This window comes from Erpetoichthys calabaricus, chromosome 1, assembly GCF_900747795.2.
Source record: "Erpetoichthys calabaricus chromosome 1, fErpCal1.3, whole genome shotgun sequence".
Classification (NCBI taxonomy): Eukaryota; Metazoa; Chordata; class Cladistia; order Polypteriformes; family Polypteridae; genus Erpetoichthys; species Erpetoichthys calabaricus.
The window spans coordinates 240,406,103-240,427,916 of record NC_041394.2 but is presented as its reverse complement, the minus strand read 5'-3'; the positions used below and the strand labels follow the sequence as shown (position 1 = coordinate 240,427,916).

The window sequence follows — 21,814 nt, the reverse complement described above, 5'->3', positions numbered from 1 at the left end:
GCAAGCATAAGGCGCAAGATAGGAACAATCCCAGGACAGGGTGTCAGTGCTTGAAGAAGGCCGGTACTATCCAGCCTGTTCCTCTTCCAATTTCTATTTAGTGTACTGGCACACTTTCTTAGCGTACCAAAGACTGCTGGAAAACTATACCCAAGTTTTATGCTCCATGTTTTATGAGGGGGCCCTTCAATTGAATGTTATTTGAGTCATGATGCACAAAGTTTCATGGGGAATCACTCTTCAATTAAATGTTTAATGTATTGTGGCACTCAAAGTTTCACTGGAAACCTACCTAGAGTACTGGCATGTTTTAGTGTATTGTGGTGTTTGAAGTTGCATGTGGAGCTTGAAGTTTCCCTGGAACCAACACACTCCACGAACCGATGCTAGTGTATTAGAGTTTAGATTACCTAATGTAATTTAGTCCATCTTCAAACACTGCCACCAGTCCATTATATGATGAACACACACACACACTAATACTCACACACAGGTGCCAATTTAACCAATCCACCTAACCTGCAAAGTCTTTGGACTGTATGAGGAAACCGGACCACCTGTAGGAAACCTACGCAGACATGGGAGAACATAAAAACTCCACACAAGTTGGGCCCAGGACCAGATCCCTGGTCTCCGTGTTGTGAGGCAACATTACCTGTATACCATTGTGTCACCAATTAATTTTATACAATTATTGGATTTATGAGAATCAATTACTGTAACTGTGGCATGTTTATCATAAATGCTCTTTCCAATAAGATCAAGTTTCCTAAACCATTTTTACTTATGAGTATACTAAGACTTGTGTTAATAAATACAATATCTTTGATTCACACCATATTCCATTACAATGGCCATTAATTTTTGACTAATTTTGGGTAGGCTCAGTTTTGTCTTTACCTTATTTTGATCTATAAGCCAGGATGGGGCAGCAGTCTATCTCAAGGCCCATTCACTGTGCCAGTTTATAATTTATAGTTAACCCAAATGTCTTTAGGATGTGGGAGGAAAATTGGAGAAGATTGAGAAAACCCCCACACAAACATAAGGACAACATGCAATTCTCAATAATCAGGTATATACTGTAATTCAAATCACTGTGTCACTCCAGATAATCATGCCTTTTGTAACTTACGATACAGTAGTATTATATGTAGAGTTCAGTTGTGAATTGACTTGTTCTATGATATGACTTGTTTAGCATAAATTGCGATGTGGCATAAGTTTTTTTCATAAGTGTGGGATACAAGTGCATGAGAGATTATTTAGATTGAGTAAAGAGAATGAGTACATTTCAACATAATATTAAAAAATCTGACAGGGAATGTTGCAGTGATCTTACATTAGGTCACTCATGCACACCAAAAATATTGTCACATCAGTTATTTTCTGTTATGTATTTATACTCACATCTGAATGCAGTGGTTGCAATAGATTTACCATTAAGTAAAGAAAATAAGGCACTGGATACACAGTACTTCAATATGAATTAAGTGAAGAACTCAGAACATCAGACATATTTAACCCTCCAAAGAATAATACTATTTCACTTTTCAGAATGTTAAAAATCAGTGCTCGGCTGATTGAAATAACTATAAGCTGGTGCAACAAAAAAGGAGAATTAGCAAAACAAAAGTTTTTTGAATAAGAAACAACAATTGCAAGTAAAATACTGTGATGAGAGGTTGTCTTTCAGATTCGGCTCGTACTTAGTACTCTTTTGGTATTATTTTTGTCTTTACAAAGTTTTATTCAGTAAAATTTAATTTTGTTAAATTATTTCCTTTTATTCACCATGTACTTCCTTGTTATAGTTCTGGGTACTAGGAACATTCTACTGTTACCTAAAGTACTTTGTGCTTGCATCAGCTTATGGCTTAATCAATGTCATGTTATTAAAGGGTAACATTCAGGTCTAACTCATCTGAATTGCACAACTGAAAATGAAAGATGTTTTCATTCTTTTTGAAAGAATAAAAATCAATATTGTAATGCAGCTTTTTGCCAGTTTGTGACTTCAAGATTTGCTTTTGCACCATTGTTGCTCTGTCACTATTGCTACATATCTCCCTGTTGAAATGTCTATGATTCAGCTTGCATCTTGGTTACTTATATATATACAGTATATATATATATATATATATATATATATATATATATATATATATATATATATATATATATATATATATATGTATATACTGTATGTATACTGTGCATGTAAATACAGAATTTACAGTAGATAGTAATATGTCTATAAATTGAGAGGTTAATACGTTGGACACTATGAAAATAAAAAGAACTTGTTAGATAAGTATGCCTGAACTTTGACAGCACACTCAGCTGTGTACGTGGGAAATTAGTTAAAAGCCTAAAGTGTTCATGATAGGGTTGTGGAGAAGAGGAAAGAGAAGAACATTTCTGGGGGGAATACAATATAGCAAGAAATACAGAGATATGTAAAAAAAAAAATTCTAAAGTGGCACTTTGAAAAATAGATGACTAAGAAGTAATATATTAAATGACTGAAAGATAAAGAACAAATAGATATAAGCCATAGAGAAAGGATTAACACTGTAAATGATGCGAGTAAGAAAGCTTTGGTTAGGATACCAAAAACATGAATTAGTAGAAATGAATACTCAAGGAGGATGATGGTCAAGTGAAGAACTATATGAACTATAGAATTAGATAGAATTGTGCTAGACGCTCAAAAAGAAGAACGCAAGAGAGTTAAAAAACATTCATCTGAAAAATGAATTGTGAATCAGGTATATGGTATCAAAGCAGCTATGAATATACGTTGTGGGCTATTTACGTCAGTGAACCTAGATACAGACTGGATATAGACACCAGATATGACAAGCACACTGAGCATATTAAATTAAATGAAGTGAATGTGGTCCAGAAAAAGAAAAGAAATGTCAACTGTGTGTACCTGTAGTAATGTCAGAGATGTACAGCATGACAGACAAGCAGGAAGAATTTCAGATAATCAATACAGTACTATATATATAGTGACTATCATATAGACCATTACTTGATGAGGAGAAAATATGCTCTGGAGTTTCTCTTAAGTCAACAAGCACACAAAGCTTCAAATAAGCAATGTTTTGTCAAAAGCAGCAGTTTCTGTTCTATTCAGTAAGTCAGTTCATCTCATTTCTTTGCTTCCTAATATGCCATCTAGTGGTCATGTATAGGTTAGGCTTTTATAGAATAGCAGTATCTATCTATCTATCTATCTATCTATCTATCTATCTATCTATCTATCTATCTATCTATCTATCTATCTATCTATCTATCTATCTATCTATCTATCTAATGCTAATTATTCATTTCAGGTCCATGGGACATGTGCCTCTACAGTCTTTAACAGAGCAAGATATGTTCTCCATTATCAAAGTATATGTTCTCATTACCTCATTTCCACCGCTGACTGCATTTTTTCATTCTACTGTGCTGGTGATCAATGAAGTTGATAAAAGCAGCTATGCTATTAAGGTAAGTTGAGTAAGCATGTAGTAAGAAACATAACCAGTTATTTTCAGTATCAGTTTTTCCAGTTATTAGTACTGGAAGCAGCTTATAAGATAGGAAATTAACCCATCACAGGGTGTAGCCATATACAGTTAGTATACATTAAGCCTATTTGTCTTATCTTATATCTTAAAATAGACAAACTTGGGAGTATTCTTTAAGATGAAAATGGAACAAATTCTAATGAGATATGTGGCATTGTCATTGGAAAGGTTTGCTGACCTAAAATAGACAAGGAATGTTTAGATGTATTTAACTACAGGTATTTCTATGAAAACTGAACACAATTTATACTGAGTGCTGGAAGACATTGTACTTTATATGTATTTTATATAAAACATTAACTAAAAATGTCTGGCATTTAATTGTAAGAATTTTTGTACAAGAAAATCATGATCCTTTTGAATGAAACAGACATAATAATAGATATCTCTAAATATAATATATTGGAAATCCACACTCCTTGATTTGTCATACATTACACTAAAATTTAAATATTATACTTTTAACAGATACATACATATTTTGAGAATCACTTTGGAATGGATGCTTCAAGCCATGCTTTGGACAACATGAAGAAAATAATATCAATGATGTTAATTGCTGCAGAAATGGCTAGTCAAACATCAGACAGAAGAGTAAAAACTTTAACAAGGTTGGTATGCCTCAGATTACCTTATGTCACTGTTGTTTATAAAGTCATTTTCATGCAATTTTAAACAGTTAAAGGTTTGAGAGACAAACACAATGTATAATAATGAACAAATGTATAATGTAGAAGTTATATGAAATGCAGAGTATTTGTTCAGAACATCTTTATTTATTTATTAATCTCCCATCCTCTAACTTATCTGTCATGCCCTTCACCCTTACCTATCACTGTTTTGATCCCAAAAGTTAAGAATGATAGTAGTATTAAAAGTAAGCTTTATTGTTGCTGTACAGGCTGAAATTAAAGAGCCATAACCATAGAAGACGTTTATGTCACATTTGCTTATCTTATGTTGTCCTGCTAAATACTGAAGATTGTTTGATCTTCTTACTATTCTGTACACTCATGAAGCTCATGTAGCTTTTTCACTCCCGCTTTCTTTATATCCCTCCCTTGGCCTATCCATGAAGTTCATTCAAATCAATCAAGAACCCACCTTCTCTATCTTAAATTTGAATGCGCTTTTCACATTACTTTTCTGATTTCATCTATTCTGTCTCAAATGCAACGATCACGATTCTACCACTGGCCATCTCATACTGTCACACAGCACTAGCTGGTCACCTAAAGACTAACATGACCATCAGGATAATACAAGACTAAGGCTACTGTTGGATGAGTGTAAAAATTACAAAGGTGGATGGATGCCAGCTGTTACTTTAAAATGAGTTCCTCTGCTACAACATAGGGCACAGATGAGGCTTATAAATGGTAATTTTCACATAAATGTCAACAAAGAAACACATGTGGAATGAGATACCAACATCTGTAGTAGGTAGTAATACTTTGAGCACCTTCAAATTATGGCTGATGATATTTTTTCAAGGTTTGGTGAAAAAGGATTGCTAATCTATATTAGGCTGAGTGGCTTGTTCTTGTTAATTTTAACCAGCATAACATATGCCAAGAGCATCTAGCTGAATATTTAATGCGATTTATTTTACTTAATAAAATGTAATGTAAAACTGGTTGGATTATATTGTTTGCTCAAAACATAACATTGAATGAATATTAGCTTGCTTAAATCAGATGCCTGGTGATGTTTTGGCAATATTCTATATAGCTACTACACATCAAGCTAATGGAAATTGTCAGTGAGAAAAAAAAAAAAAACATGAAGAAAGCTATTTGCAGTCAAACATTTATTTATTTGGTTTTCACTTTTGTTAAATAGTGTTTTACTATGTTCTCTACTCTTTAATGTACTGTAATATACTTAAAATTACATTTAATGTATATGGCAAATCCAGTGATCAAATTATTCTATTGGTGCACAATGTTCCATTCTAAGAAGGCCTCTTATACTGCTGCCAGGTAAGGATAAACATAATTGGGAATGCTGGTGATATATATTAGGTCATTCAAACATTACTGGATCCATTGTGTACTGTGAAAATGCATTATAAACCATTACATGTTAACACCCAGTGAAGTGAACTCATGCATGCACAGTGTTTTCACCATATCCTCTCTGTCAACATGAATCAACAGCATGCTGGTTTCATTGTACTACAGTAGTTACTGTTTTTACAGCTCTTTATTCTCCAGTGTTTGTATTCCTTAGTCCACTTGAACCAAACATTTTTAACAGTTCCTTGATTTGCAACCAAGGAATCAACAATCAACAGCCAAAATTATAAAAGGTAGCTTGTAATAAAATCTTAAACTCCAAATAAATATGCTGCACCCCTGAACAAAATTATATGCTTAAAGGTTATGAAGTCAAACTGGAAAGAAAAAAGAGTTTATTCCACAGTATAAAGAATTCATGCTATACCCCTCCTGTTTCTTTATATTTGCACTGTGGAGCCCAGATTTTTGCAGAGGGGACAGAAAATCAATTGGGTTAAGTCAAATGAAGCTAGGGTGAGTCTCCATACTGTATTATAAGAAGGGTGTAACGTCATAGCACTAGTGAAAATCCATACAAGAGAGGCAAGACTGATTCCAGGATCGAGAGACATGAAGTAAGATCACAAATAACTCTTTTCAATTTAAACAAAAAATGGAAATTAAGGGAAACTGAAGGGAATTTGTAAGGTTGATGCCAGCTTTTGGATTGCTAGATATGTAGGAATGCAACCTTTTATCTCTAGGATCCTGGCCTAGCGCCCTCTATTTGCATGTTCTTGCTGTGTCCATATGGCCTTTCTCCAGGCACTCTGTTTTCCTCCCAGATGTTGATCAAGATTTACACATCTAAACTGACTCCGTGTAAGGGATGGTGACCAGCAGTGGACTGGCATCTTATTCAGAACTGATTCTTGCCTTGTGCCAAATGTTAACTGGAAGAGGCTTTAGTCCATCTTGACCCTTGTAAAAGAACAGACTCGACACACGTAAAGAAAGGTTTGGGGCAGCCACCCGCATAATGTTCCTAGCTGCAAAGGTTTTCTTTTTCATACAACAGAGTTGTTGATTGTACTGAGTCCAAGACAGAACTGATGAAGGTTGGAAGAGATGGCGGTTTTAAGTGGTCAAACAGGAAGTGATGTAGGGTAACCAGAAGTGATGTATGGTAACCGGAAGTGATGTTTTTCTGGCATCAGTCTGGGTGCCGGAACAGGAAGTGACGTTCTTCTAGGCACCGGAACAGGAAGTGACGTTCTTCTAGGCGCCGGAACAGGAAGTGACGTTCTTGATTCAGATAGGTTTTCCCTCGGCTGGTCTGCAGAGACAATAGGAGAAGGTTTAGTGCACCCCGCCCCCCCCCCTGGCCTGGCGTGGAATTACCTTTACTTGGTCCACACAACGTCCCCCTACTCGCACGTGTGTGACACCCTGAATAAGAATAACAGTTATTTGAAAATTAATGAATGTGTATTTCTTAGGAATGGTTGGGTTAAAATTTAGATAGATAGAATAGTATATAATAGTACATAAAATTTATGTAGTATACATTTCTAACCACTAAGGGTTTTTTTATATACAAACTAAAATCAGTATTGAATGTATTAGAGTGTACAACTGTCATAATTAAAAACAGGCTTAACTACAAAATCCTGCTCCATGTTTGAAACTAAATCTGTCTTTGATTATTCACCAAACACAGCACACATTTACAGGTAATTGGAAAGGGTTCTGATTTCAGAGAATGTATTATGTCATTTCATTTCTGTATACTGTCCATCACAGAAGGTCAGCTCAGAATGCTACATAGTCTGTCATATGTAAAGAAGTACAGAATTTTAGTTAGTGAATATTTAATAACATATGTCATATGCTTAAAAAATACTTAAGGCCAGTTGAGAGCAGAGAAAAAAATAACACAACCTCGGTATTGTATGCAGATTACAGAAAAAAAACAGTTTACCTCAATGTGTTCTAAACTCTATTTTCCCAAAACTTTATAACATAACATGGTCTCGTAACACAGAGAAACTACATAAGAAAGGACAGAGCAGGCTCCTTTTTCTTAGTAGACTGTGTTCCTTTAATGTGGGTACTGACATCTTGCACAACTTCTACAACTCTGTGATGGCCAGTGTGATTTTCTACACTGTGGTGTTCTGGGTCAATAACTTCACTTCAAGATATGCCCACTGAATCAACATGCTAATTAAAAGGTCAAGCTCAGTTATAACACCCCCTGGGAGTAGTGGCAGAGGAGAGAATTAAAACAAAACTGAATGAACAGTCTGGCACATCCCCTCTCTGACACACAAACAATGAGCACGTTCTGCCACTGCATTATTAAGCAGACGTATGTCAAGAAATGCTACTGGACTGCTTTATACCAACAGCAATGTCTGCATAATGCTTCACTAAGACTGCAAAGTCAGAAGTTTTCTTTCTTTTTAAACTTTCTTCCTTTTTTGTCATTCTGGTGAGTGTCAGTCAGTCAGTCAGTCATCGTCTATATCCTAACACAGGGTCATGAGGGTCGGCTGGAGCCAATCCCAAGGCAGGAACAAACCCCAGGCAGGGCGCCAGCCCACCTCAGGGCACACACACACACACCAGGGACAATTTTAGGATTGCCAATGCACCTAACCTGCATGTCTTTGGACTGTGGGAGGAAACCCACGCAGACACGGGGAGAACATGCAAACTCCACGCAGGTAGGACCCAGGAAGCGAACCCGGGTCTCCTTACTGCGAGGCAGCAGTGCTACCACTGCGCAACTGTGCCGCCTTCTGGTGAGTGTTCAGACCATTATCTATCTATCTATCTATCTATCTATCTATCTATCTATCTATCTATCTATCTATCTATCTATCTATCTATCTATCTATCTATCTATCTATAACCTTCTCTCAAAAGCCAAATTTCACAAAAGGGACAAATAAAGTTATGTCTAATATCTAATAAGCTGAACTTTATTATTAAATATGTACTATTAAAGTAAAGCTAATTTAAATGCTTTTCACCCTAAGTTTATTTATAAACTGAAGTTTTGTGTTGTTAATTCTGATCTTGCTGTTGATCACCACATTATTACTACTGGGTCATTGCTTGACCCGTCCAGGTTAGGCAAGTGTGTATTAAAATAGAGGATATTCAATGGGTGTGGTGCAGTGGTAGTGATGCTGCCTCACAGTAAGGAAACAAGGGTTCACATCCCGGGTCCTCCCTGCATGGAATTTGCATGTTCACCTGGTGTCTGCGTGGGTTTCCTCCCACAGTCAAATGACATGCAGGTTAGGTGAACTGGTGACACTAAATTGTCCCTAGTGTGTGTTTTGTCCTGTGATAGACTGGTGCCCTGTCCAGGGATTGTTCCTGCCTTGCACCCTATTCTAGCAGGGATAGGCTCCAGCACTCCCTTTGACACTGTTGCTTTCTTTTGTGACAATCTGTATTTGATTAGAATATCTTTATTATTTTTTTATTGTTATTTTCTTTTATGAAAGTCAATAACAACATTTGGGAAATACTGTTTTTTACATTAGGTCCGTTAACGCAGAATAAAATAACATCATGAATGGCTGTTACATAGAAGGAATGACAGCTCATGGCTGCCTTCTGACATTGTTTGGTCCTTAAGTTCAAATTTCTACTGTCACATCTTCACCAAATCCCAAATCTCACCAATCGCACTTTGTGATCAGGAGTAAGTCACTTGGAAAGTCAATTGGAAAAATAAAAGAAATGTACCTAATTGTATCTCAAATGTAGAAAGTAAAGACATCAGCTAAATAAGTAAATAACAATCATGGCAGTAGAGAGTGTTGATGTGTTTCGTGTTGATTAGCACATAGAAGTAACAATTTCACTGTGCTCTGTACCTTATAAACATTGCACGTACGTAGCACCTCTCTCTGTATTAAGCCACAGATTTATCCTCATTCTTTTTCTTTCAAACTCAGGGAAAACTGTTAGGCTGTCTTAACCCTGCATTAGCCAATCTTTCTTAGAAGATCGCCACTTTGTTTTATATTCTTTGGCAGCTTTTTTTTTCTGGTGGCAGTAATTCTACCTTTTTCTGTGATTACATCTGGCATACACACATGTAACCTGATCTTATGAAATTGGATTACAGTTTTTCTTGGTTTTGCATGCTGACTCATTTAAGTTTAATTTGTTTTTCAGGTGTAGGTTATGTTTTCAGCCCCTTACTTTTACTCTTGGTTATAATTTCACTCAGATTCCTGTGATTCTTAAGGTAAGTTCTTACTTACTGTATTTCTTTTTTGTATTTGATTACATCCCTGTGTGGGTAGCACTTTGAGTACTGAGAAAAGCACTATATAAATGTAATGAATTATTGTTGTAAAAGGGATTTGGTTTCCTGATGCATGTATCGATTTTCCATTATGTTCATTAGCATTACAGCTATAAAACTTATTCACATGGCCTGAGCAGGTTCAAGAAAGTTGCTACCACACTGCAGTACCCAGTATATAATGATGGACAACAGAATAGGCATACAAGTCCAGATTTTAGACCCTTATTTGGTATTTTTATTATCATTTAATTTTTTACCCTTCTTCTACATGTTTTGACTACTTTTTAAATTTTTTTCTAAACAAACCAATGAGACTGACACACAGATATACAGACACACCTTTTATTAAGGTGAATTATTTATTGAAATGAGCTGTTGCACTTTAATTCTCTGGTTTAAATAAACTTTACACATATTTTCATTAAAACATCTTGCTTGCATGCTTACACACCCTTGTCCATCTTGGTTATGACTATCGATGTCCTGGAAGTGAAGGTTGTTGCTATTGGCCATGGGCATGGGCCATCACTAGGGAATAATGTGAAATTTCCCAATGGTTGACTTCTGCCTCTCATATCTACCATAGCATATGAATACAATCATCACTTCCCTTTACTGGCTAATTTCTCCTTTTAGTCCTGTCTGGTGTGAATGCAGCATTACACTGCTCTAGTCGAGGAAGTTGCTCCTTCCTCATCATCTCAGATTTGAAAAGTGCAGATTTTCACTCTGACATCAAAGTGCATCCTATAGACTTCTGTCAGATGAGGCCAAAAGAAGAAGATCATCTGCAAATGTGGTTGAGTCTATAAAACAGGTACACTCCGTGTGTTCATTGAAATCTTAATGAAAACAGTTTGAATTAGCATAAACTGCCTTAAGTTGGGGTGTTCATAAAAAATGTAATGATTTACTTCATGGGGTATAAATACATAATAAACAAGAATAGTTGTGTCAGATATATGAAATATTAAAATGTGTGCATCAATTTAAAAATTTAAAGTCTAAATAGTCTAATAATAATAGTAATAGAAATTTGTCATTCTTCACCCTCTGATAAAGGTCCAATAGAGGGCTAGATCCCTAGTAAAGGATGAAAAATAGCATCATATTCATAATCACAGACCTTGAAATAGTCTAAAATGATAATAACCTGTCTGCTTATGTTTGAAATTTTACATTTTTAACCTTCTGGGAATAGCTCCTAGAGTGATGGGACCACCAGCAAAGAGTCAATTTAAAAAATATAATATTTGTCATCAGCAACCTTGAAAAATCATAAAATGACACTTCACATTATTTATTTATTTTACTGGCTCCATTTTTTCAAAGCTTTGTGAAAAGGAGTAACTTTGACCCCTTGTGTTCTATTAGGGGGCAAACTTCTGGGGTCCTTTGATTTGGCATATACGACTTCAAATCCTTCTGATCATTTTTGCTGAAGACACCTATTGGTTTGCTCTTTATCATAAGGGTATAATTTTATGCACAAAATATGGTCCAAAAATGCCCTAAAATTTAGGGTTTTGCAGACTATAGAGCCAAAAATTGGGGGGGGGGGGGATCCCAAAAAGCTCAACAAAACTAGACCTCAAGACAAGTTGAACGGTATATCCTATGTAGGGGTTATCTAATATTGGTAAGTCAGGATGCGCAGGGCAAAAAAACTAATTATTTCAAATATTCTTAAATAATTATTATGAACACCTTATTAGATTACTGTGGATCAATACATAAATAACCCTTGCTCTACAAATACTGGCAAAAATGGCTTGCTGAAGGATTGCTGTCTGCTTCCTGCATTCTGCTGAATTTGTTTATTAGAAAGTTTATTAATATGCAGTCCTTATGCTTCATGTCCAACAGATGGTGCTAAAACTCCACCATTTTCTAACTAGGCTTTTTTTTTTTAATGATATACTTTTTAGTCAGCAGAGGGTGAACAAGGACATTGTAGGATTGTTTTTCAAACCATTTGATCCTTTAGGTAGTTTTGTTAACAGTATATCCTTAGAAACTTAAAAAAGTAATAGTAAACCTGAAAAATGAGATCAATTCTACTGTTTCCACATCATAATCCACCGTTATAAAAGGACAAGTGTCTGTGTGTGTGTCTGTGTATCTGTTCTGCCTGGTTGGTAGGGTTAGGTAAAAATGTGAAAACAGGCAAAACATGTAGAACAAGGGTAAAAAAAATGATAATACAAATACTAAGCAAGAATAAATATAAAAATAAGAAATATTAGTCTTTTCTACCTATTCTGATGAGCAATATTATACACCAGCAAGCAGCAATTTACTTGAACCAGGTGAATGATGTTTGTAGCTGTAATGCTAATGACTGCTAACTTTGCCTTCTGGGCAATGAATGAGTGAAAATAACAATAAATCGACACACAAGTTGGGAAACCAACGCTCTGACACGACTAGGCTAGAGTCACTAAACTAGGCCAAAATGTGACCAATGCCACATTTTCCCAGCAAAACACTTCAACTATAAGAGTGGTCATTTCAACCAGTGACACTGAGAGGAAGTGGCAAAAATTAGCAGTACTGTCCGAACAGGAAAAGGCCGCAGCGAGGGAATGGGATCAGATGCACATTACAACAGAAGACCAAATGGACAACCTATGTGTTGTTAGTATTCAACAAAAGAGATTTAGATAGATAGATAGATAGATAGATAGATAGATAGATAGATAGATAGATAGATAGATAGATAGATAGATAGATAGATAGATAGATAGATAGATAGATAGATAGATAGATAGATAGATAGATAGATAGATAGATAGATAGATAGATAGATAGATAGATAGATAGATAGATTTTTTTTTTATTAGAACCATCATAGGGATTATGTTTTTGGATTTTTGCATTATTCTTTAGCTCACTCAGTTAGACTCATTTCCCAAATGTACAAATTGTTCCTCATTACACTCAAGGCAAAATTGAGTTCACTGCCCTCACAGGGCTCACCTGGATAAGTTTATAGAAAGTAAAACTGAAAAGAAAGAGGTTTAAAGCCTAAAAGTAATCAGTGTATTATGTGCATGTACTATAAACAGTAACAAAATTAACCAATGTCTTAATATGCCTGTAATATGAGATCCTATTGATGAACCACAAAGATGTTCCTAGAGCATGATATTCTTTTAAAGGTTTGTTTAAATTAATGCAAATTTTCTGTATTCAGTCCCACAAAGGTTATTCAGTCTCAGGTTGTACCAGTGCTGCTTTAGGTGCTCAATTACAATAATGCCTGGTGGATCCTTAAGATTCTGTGTGATGTTTTTAATTGGTTTGTTTTTCTCATTTCAGATACATAGTGAGTTTGATTCAGAAGACTTGAAAGACTTTAGAGGTGATGGTCAAATAAAAAAAGAGTTCATCATAGAGGATGCACTGAACTTTATTTTGCCCAGCACCGTGGATGATGGCAGCTTACGTAACATTTTCAGGCAAACCAGCTTAGCAGTGGGAGAAACGGTAATACATTATCTTTCTGCTCTCTTTGGTGGCATTTCTTGTTTGATTAGTAAAGCCGAGTTATCGCTATTAATAGCTTTCGTTTGTTAGTAAGCTGGTATACTGTATGTCACCTTTACCTTATTCTCCATGTATGACAATGTCTGAATACTTTATTAGTCAGACTCTGATATCATTGTGGCTCCACTCATTGTGAATGTTATTTTAACACAGGGCATTCAAAAGGCATGCCTAAAAGTGTAGAGCTCACTGTGTATTTTTCAAATAACAACAGGCTTTCATCAATCTCTTTCCTTAAAACATATTTTTTAAAACAGAGTCACTGATGAGTTGGAGCCCACTATATTCTGGCAGTACTTGAGACAAAGCAGCATCTGACCCTTTAAGGGGCACCAGTCCAACAGTCCTAGGGCAAACTCAAACATACACATACCCATTAACTTGTGAACACTCAAACTTCACACAGTGTCCAAGGTAGGAATTGAATATTGATTTGTAGATGTTTTAGATAGCTATAATGACCGCTATGTCATCCTGCTGTCATGCAGCATAGAGTACTTGTATATAAGTTATGAACGTTTCTGTCTATGCAAAATAAAATGAGTAAAGTTATAAAGTATTCCATTTATGATTGTTTCTTCTCTTCCATCCAGCTGTCAAAAATATAAAACTTGCCCTTGCTACAAGTAAAAACGTCTTACAACTTGCAGTAGTCTTTTAGTGACAAATAACAACTTTCTGCACAATGCTGGATTATTTCCTACATAACATAATGCCCCTTATCTGGTGCTCAAAGTTTCAGGCCTACAAAAGTAAATTCCAAATTAGACTTTAAAATTGTACTCATAATTCATTTACTCACTTTAGTTGAAAGTTTTTTCAATCGCCTTATGCATGTTAGTGTAACTAACTATTTTCATGTCATGAACCCTCGAGTTATTGAATTAGCAGAAGTTATTACTGATAACCTACTGATAACTGAGTTCTGCTATATTCAGATTTCATTAACCAAATTTAAAATTTCAATAAATGCTTAAATATTCATTTCTGCTTTAATGCATCCTTAATATAAGCATTTAAGAAGTGATTTTTTTTTCAAGCTTGTTTAAACATTTTTAATGTGTCATTAATCTAAAGAAACATTATACAATTCAAGTACTCAAACATTTTAATGAGAACTCAGCCCCACATACTGTAGCTTATGAACTTCTAAAATAATGGCTCTAGCACTGTTATGTATGTCCTTCTTGTAACATGGAGACTAAAGACCAATATTCTATAATAACATTACATTATACATTCTTCTAGACATACTTACTTAGTGTATTTTTAGCTACATTTGGATGTAAATCATTCATGTTAATTGAGGTGTAGCATCTCTAAAACGAACCTCTGCAGAACCATTTACTGTATGTGGCCTCATCTACTTCAATAATACATCTGATGTATCCAATCAATAGCTCTAGAAAAGTCTATCCGCATGCAGGGCCATGCAGTTTAACATCACATGAAACTTTAATACATGTAAAAAAAACAAATAAAATGTGCTATTATAGATATGACTGAAAGAAGCCGCCCACTGATAAATTTCACATGAACCCATTGTTCATGATATACAAACAATAAAAATATCTCCAATCTCTAATCTCCTGTGATGATGCTGGTTCTGCTCCACGCTCCCTTCTAGCTTTTGGGATCCCTGAACCCGACACCGTCGGTAATGTCACCGATGAGCTCGGAAGTGAGGCACAACAAATGGAGCAAGGGGATGGTGTAAAAAAGTGCCAAGTGCTTTTATTAAAAACAACAACAAAAACAAAGTGTCCAAATAAATAGTGCAGTGCACCACAGTTTCTTCAATAAATAATCCAGTAAAAACAGAAGTGAAATAGTGCAGGTTAAAACAATAAAAAAATCCTTTAAAATGAGGTTAAAACAATGGCATGAAGCAATTCTTTAAAAACACAAAGCCCAGTGTCTTCTTTTACCTGGCGACTCCCCTGCTTCTCCCATCGGGCTTCGCAACAGGAGAGTTGCCCTACCTGCAGCTGACCTTCTTTCCATTCCTGGTCTGAAGGCTTCCCAATCCCTTGCTTCGGTTTAGCACTCTCCAGACTGAGACTTAGGTTCCCCAATGGCCAGGACGCTCACGCTGGGGAATCCATCTCCCAAGTCTCACAACTCCCACTGTCTTCCGCAACGAGCCATCCTTCTTGCTGGTCACTCCCGCTCCTCACAGAATGCTCAGTGGGAGCAACCACAATCAACTGCCCTAGGTGTCTGCCAAACACCTCGCTAGGGCTCAACTGCCCAGCTGCCTGCGAGCCTGCGCGCTCTCTCTCTCTCTCTCACACACACACACCAGCTTTCTCCACACTGCTTCCTGCTTTCTTCCTCGCAAACCTCCGTCTTTCTTTTCTTTGATTTTCCTCCCCTATTAGCCGCCTCGTGCTTCTATATATTACAGGGACGTGGATCAGCTGTGGCAATCAACAGCTCCCGGGAACAATTACAGATACGGATGCGGACGACTCCTCACCTGTTCACTTAAGTGAGAATCGCCCGCATCACGAAGCACCCCGGGAACCATCCGCCACATTTATCATGCCCCCTCTCTAAGCCGCGAGTGCGTCGATTATTTATTTAAAACTGGCCCTTTTGACATGAGCTGTGGACCCGCTATACCACATCTCCCTTTTTTGGCTAAGGTGATGGAACGCGTGGTTGCTACACAGCTCCATACTTTTCTTCTAGATAATACATTGTATGAGTCTTTTCAGTAAGGCTTTCGTACAGCACTGAGACAGCTCTTCTCTGTGTAGTTAATGATCTTCTCCAGTCTGCAAACTATGGTTCACTTAATATTCTCCACCTTCTTAACCTAAGTTCAGCATTTGTCACTGTTAATCATGAAATCCTCCTGTCACGTCTCTCTGCTGTAGGCATCTCCGGCTTAGCCCTTAAATGGCTCACATCATATATCTCTCTAATAGGCAACAGTTTGTCACACTTGGCCGATATAAATCCTTCACCTCACTTGTCACGTGGTGTCCCTCAGGGTTCAGTCCTTGGGCCATTACGTTTTCTACTCTATACCCTTCCTTTGGTTCAGATTTTTCGCAGACATGGCCTTAACTTCCACTGTTATGCAGACAATATACAGTTATATCTTAGTACAGACTTCCCTACAGATTCACCTCCCAGCACAGTCACTGACTGCATCACTGATCGTAAGACATGGATGGAAAATAACTTTCTCAAACTTAATGCCAATAAAACTGAAGTGTTACTGGTAGTTCCAAAATCCCAACTTTCTAAGGTATCCAATTTTTCTGTTCCTGTTGATGGTACACTTGTCAAACCTGCTCCTGTTGTCAGAAATCTTGGTGTTTTGTTTGATTCATCTCTTAACTTTGAGCTACACATTATATATCTCTCCAAAATTTCATTCTATCATCTCCGTAACATTGCCCACCTCCGTCCATTTCTGTCCTTTAATGAAGCTCAAACTCTGGTTCATTGTTTCATAATGTCTCGTATTGATTACTGTAATTCTTTCTTCATTTGCCTCCCTGTAAAATCTATACAGAAGCTACAGTATATTCAGAACTCCTCAGCTAGAGTCCTCACCCACACAAAGCGTTTTGCTCACATCTCCCCTGTTCTCTCCCAGCTTCACTGGATCCATCAAGGATTAAATTCAAGATTCTGCTTCTCCCCTTCAAAGCCCTACATAACCTTGCCCCCCTCTACCTCACTCAGCTACTAGCTCCTTACACTCCTTGTCGCTCTCTCAGGTCCTCGAGCAGTAATCTCCTTACTGTCCCATGCACCAGACTGTCCACCCTGGGAGGCAGGTCCTTCAGTGCTATAGCCCCTCAACTCTGGAACTCTCTTCCACAGTCTCTCTGAGATTGCTCCTCTTTCTGCATTTTTAAATCTCAACTGAAAAGTTTCCTCTTCTACGAACTTTTGTCATCTGTGTAATTTTTTTTTTTACTCTGTATGTAAAGCGACCTTGGGTTTGTGAAAGGCACTCAATAAATGTAACTTATTATTATTGTTATTATTATTATTAAAAATTTGAATCTGAATTTGAGTTCATTATAATAATTCACCTATGCTGACCACAAAATGCAGGAACAGATTTTAGTTGGAATTAGAATCGCAAAGTGAATCGCAACTGAAATAACAAGCAGCAAGTCATAACCAGGAATTCAAACTAATAACTAAAGCTAAATATATGTAACAAAAATCATAGTCAAGTGGTAGGACAGGAATTCAAAAAACAGTAAATACACATGATACCAGAGCCAAAATGTTTATCTTAAACTGTAGTCAAGAAACATCGCTGTAATTTGATAATCAAAGCTTTTCAAAACAATAAAGGAAAAATAACTTAAGGTTTGTCCTGAAGCCACAACCTTGGAAAGGACAACATGGAAATGCGTGATATGGACATTTATACCCTCGACATGGTAATATCACACACTGTCCACTTCTAGCTAAGCTTACAAAGCAAAGGCATAGCAACTACCTACAAGTAACTCTCCGAATGGTAGCATCCATAAGAAAAGCAACAGTTGTTGAGAGGAATCCACACAAAAATAAATATATCCATTAGATTCTTTGACCTCTGAAATCCCTAAAGAAAAGTCTAATTCATTTTATGAGGCCAAGGAGATATTATAAAAGAAAATCAAAAGCAAAAGCCTAATCATGACATCATCCAAACCTTTATTCTTGAAAACCTTTGTCATTTGATGATGTGGGCTAGAAAGCAATGTGTCTAAAAACTACCTCATAAGGACTGCAGCAAGTTGGGGAATTCAGTTTCTAGCACATTGGGCTTGAACAAATTGATTAAATTCTTACAGTTTGTTATACCGTGATCTTACACCCTAAAGAGATGTAAGCATTTCTAATGAATCATAGAAGATCAAGTATTCATTTAAAAGTTACCAGCCTTCTAGTGATGTATGGGTTTTCAGAAACACCATTTATGATACCTTTGTCTTTGTTCTTTTCACATATATCTCCAGTCAGCGTTTTGAGGGAGGTCACTGCAGATTTACTGCTCATGCCAATAATAACATTCTGTAACTCGTAATCCATCTTAGTGTCACACATGGCTGGAGCATGTCCTTGCAGTAATGAGTGAAAGACAGCAACCACCAACACCCTTACCCGCAATTATACTCACAAAAAGCTAGTTTGGACTCACGGCCTAACATGCATGTCTTTAAGGAGAAAATTTGTACCAAGAGGAAAATCCACACAGACAATGCAAGAAGAAGAGAGCATGAAATTTTCACAAATACAATAACCTAGCATGAGATATGGACCTACAACACTGGCTTTATGAGTCAGCAGTGCCACTCCTCCATACCAAGCACAAATTAAAATGAGTGGCATTTAGGTAGATACAGTATAGCATTACTGTAATACAATGAAACTGGTAGGTGCCATTTTTGGCTGTGCTGGATTTTTTTTTTTTTTCATTTTATACAAAGAAATGAGATCAGTGTTACATAACAACAACAAACTCAGGCACCTAAGCAGGTACTAATGAGAGCTATCACTTGAGGTGTGTTCATGTGGTAATTCTAAGTAGAAAAGTTCCACTATTTTCTAAGTATTTGTTAATCTACAGTCTAAAATAGTTTTAAAAAATGACATATTCTAAATGTATAAGAAACAGGTTTATGTGATATAAAAAGTCATAAACACAGTTAAATTCACAGCACCCATGTGTTTGGATACTCTTTTTTCAATATAACTTAAACTGGGTTGATTTCTTTATTTTATTGGCTTAAATGATATAAAACGTTTTACTTTTTGAAGTTTCAAATTTGAAATACACAAGACCTTGATGGGATTCAAGGTGGTTCTGCATGTGGAATTGGTAGCTGATTATGCTCTCCATGTGTTTCTCTGAAAAGTTCTATTTTTTTTCTCCCACAGTCAATAGACATTAATTAGGCAAACTCACATCTCTAAATAAGCTTAGTGTGAGTGGAACTGTGGGATTCCTTCCAAGATTGGTTCCTACCATGCACTTGCCACAACCGAGTTTAGCCCTCTGTGATACTTACTGAGAGAAATCAGCTATATGTCTGATGGAATGAGATAGGACAAGAGGAAAGCAACCTTTATGTGGACTCAGGCTGTCATCATTTGGCCGTTTCCTTCTGTGATATTTGAAATGTGTTATTTTTTTCTTATAATAAAATCAAAAGGTTGCTTATTACCTAATTGTCAGAAAAGTTATTCTGCATACTGGAGAGCTTTTCTGAAAGCCCTTTCTTATCTTTGCAGTCTGATGCCGGCAAATGAAAGATGTGGGCACATACAGCTAATGACTTTGAAGTTTTAGAATCACAGACAGTGCTGGAATTCCAGGAGAATTCAGGTTGTTGTAGTTCCACTGTTGAAATTCATCATCTAGGAACTGACATAAACATTTTTATTATTTACATTTTCCATGCTTGTATACATTTATTTTTCAAATTGTAACAAAAAGAATACATTTCCTCTTAATTTAACATTCTTTTTCTTTTTTTATACAGGCTGGTGACTGTGTTTCAATACAAAGTGTGTGCTTAACTCCTGAAGATATTCGCTTTTTCAGTCAATTTCTAAAAGAAGTCAAAAACCCTGGACCCTTCCAATTGGTACAGTATATTACTTTTTTTGTCATTTGACTCCTATGTTCAAGTAATTGTATGATCTATATAAATAAAATCATAAGTCATTTGGATGTCTGTTTGTTTATGTGCTAATTGTGCAAAAATGGCTGAATTGATTTTCATGAAATTTTGCACATAACAAGCCGTTGGTCCACCTTAAAATACAGATTGTATGACATTTGACAGCTGATGAAGGACATCATTATCAGCATTCACAAATGTCCTACTGTCCAAAATACAATCTTGACCACAAGCACATGCAGCTAACCTGAATAACAATTTCATTCTCTCACTTTCATCAATCAAACACTGTGCAAGCCACCTTGCTCCTCTCTTCACTGACATCTTTAACTTTTGTAATAGAAAGAAAATTCGACAGCCCGTCAGATAAAGTTTTGGGGAAATGCCCCGTATAATGTCCAATGGACTGGTCAAAATAATGCTGAAACATAAAGGTTCAACCAAGCATTTGACAAAATAACTTTGCAAATAGGGGGGTATTTATACAGAAAATCAAAATGGCTACAGGAAATTAAAGGGGGAAAGTGATGTCTTAGCTCCAACTTGTTCGTGATGTCATTGAGGAGGGACGGAAAGACAAATCAGCCATTTTGGCTCCACGATACGGCGGTTTATTTTTCTTCTTTGCTTCTGCGGAAAAAGAGAGAGAGAGGTTAGTACCCTTTTGTAGCCTTCCATCTCACGACCGTCTACTCACTGTGGGTTTTGTCGACTGTCTCCGAAGTGTGCGTGTGTGACATGACCCCCCCCCCCTTAGCCCAAACCCACCAGGTCGGACGTTCTGTACCGAAAGGTCGTGACCACAAGAGAGGGAATCAGCATTGGCCTGCAATGCACCCCGAAACCTGTAAGGTTGGAGGTCTAAAACCACCTGGTAACACGGGGGTTAGAGTTCCTATGCACCACCATCCATTGTAAAGTGGCATGGTCAGGAACTAGGGTAAACTCCGATCCCAACAGGTAGTACCTCAAGTGGGTCACCGCCCATTTAATCGGCAAGGCCTCGTGTTCCACTGCCGCATACCTCCTCTTGCAATCCAATAGTTTCCGACTCAGATATATCACGGGGTGTTCAGCACAGTCACTGCATTGGCTCAACACGGCTCCGAGTCCGGTGTCCGATGCATTGGTCTGGAGAATAAAAGGAACAGAAAAATCAGGTGTTCTTAGAACCAGTGCTGATGTCTGGGCCGTTTTCAAGTCACTAAATGCTGTCTCAGTAGCGTCTTCCCAAGCCACTTTCACGGGTGCTGTTTATTTCATCAGATTCGTCAAGGGTGTAGCCATCTCTGAGAATCGCAGGACAAACCGAGGGTAGTAACCCGCTAATCCCAAAAATGCCTGTACCTGCTTCTTGGTAACCAAAGGGGGCCAATTGAGAATGGCTTCGACTTTTGAACACTGTGGCTTCATGGAGCCCCCGCCCACTAGGTAGCCCAAATATTTGGCTTCTCTCAAACCGAAATAACATTTTTTTGGATTGATACAAAGTCCGGCCTGTGCTACTGCTGAGGGCACCGCTTTCACCCGCAGTATATACTCCTCCCAGGTGTCGGAAAAGATGATGACATCATCCATGTAGGCAGCACTGTAGGCCTGGTGGGGCCATAGCAGAGTGTCCACCAGATGTTTGAAAGTCGCTGGTGCCCCGTGCAAGCCAAATGGGAGTACCGTATACTGCCAGTGTCCGCTAGG

General features: G+C 37.1%; 1 protein-coding gene across 1 annotated transcript in view; it reads left to right on the top strand.

Moving 5' to 3' along the window:
* cped1 (cadherin-like and PC-esterase domain containing 1) overlaps window positions 1-21,814 on the top strand; it is a 329,222-nt gene that overhangs the window by 94,168 nt on the left and 213,240 nt on the right. The window contains exons 6-10 of the mRNA XM_028813109.2: window positions 3,345-3,504; window positions 4,053-4,195; window positions 9,785-9,857; window positions 13,242-13,409; window positions 19,979-20,083. Of these exons, the coding sequence (XP_028668942.1) occupies window positions 3,345-3,504; window positions 4,053-4,195; window positions 9,785-9,857; window positions 13,242-13,409; window positions 19,979-20,083 (649 nt within the window). The remainder of the gene's footprint in view (window positions 1-3,344; window positions 3,505-4,052; window positions 4,196-9,784; window positions 9,858-13,241; window positions 13,410-19,978; window positions 20,084-21,814) is intronic.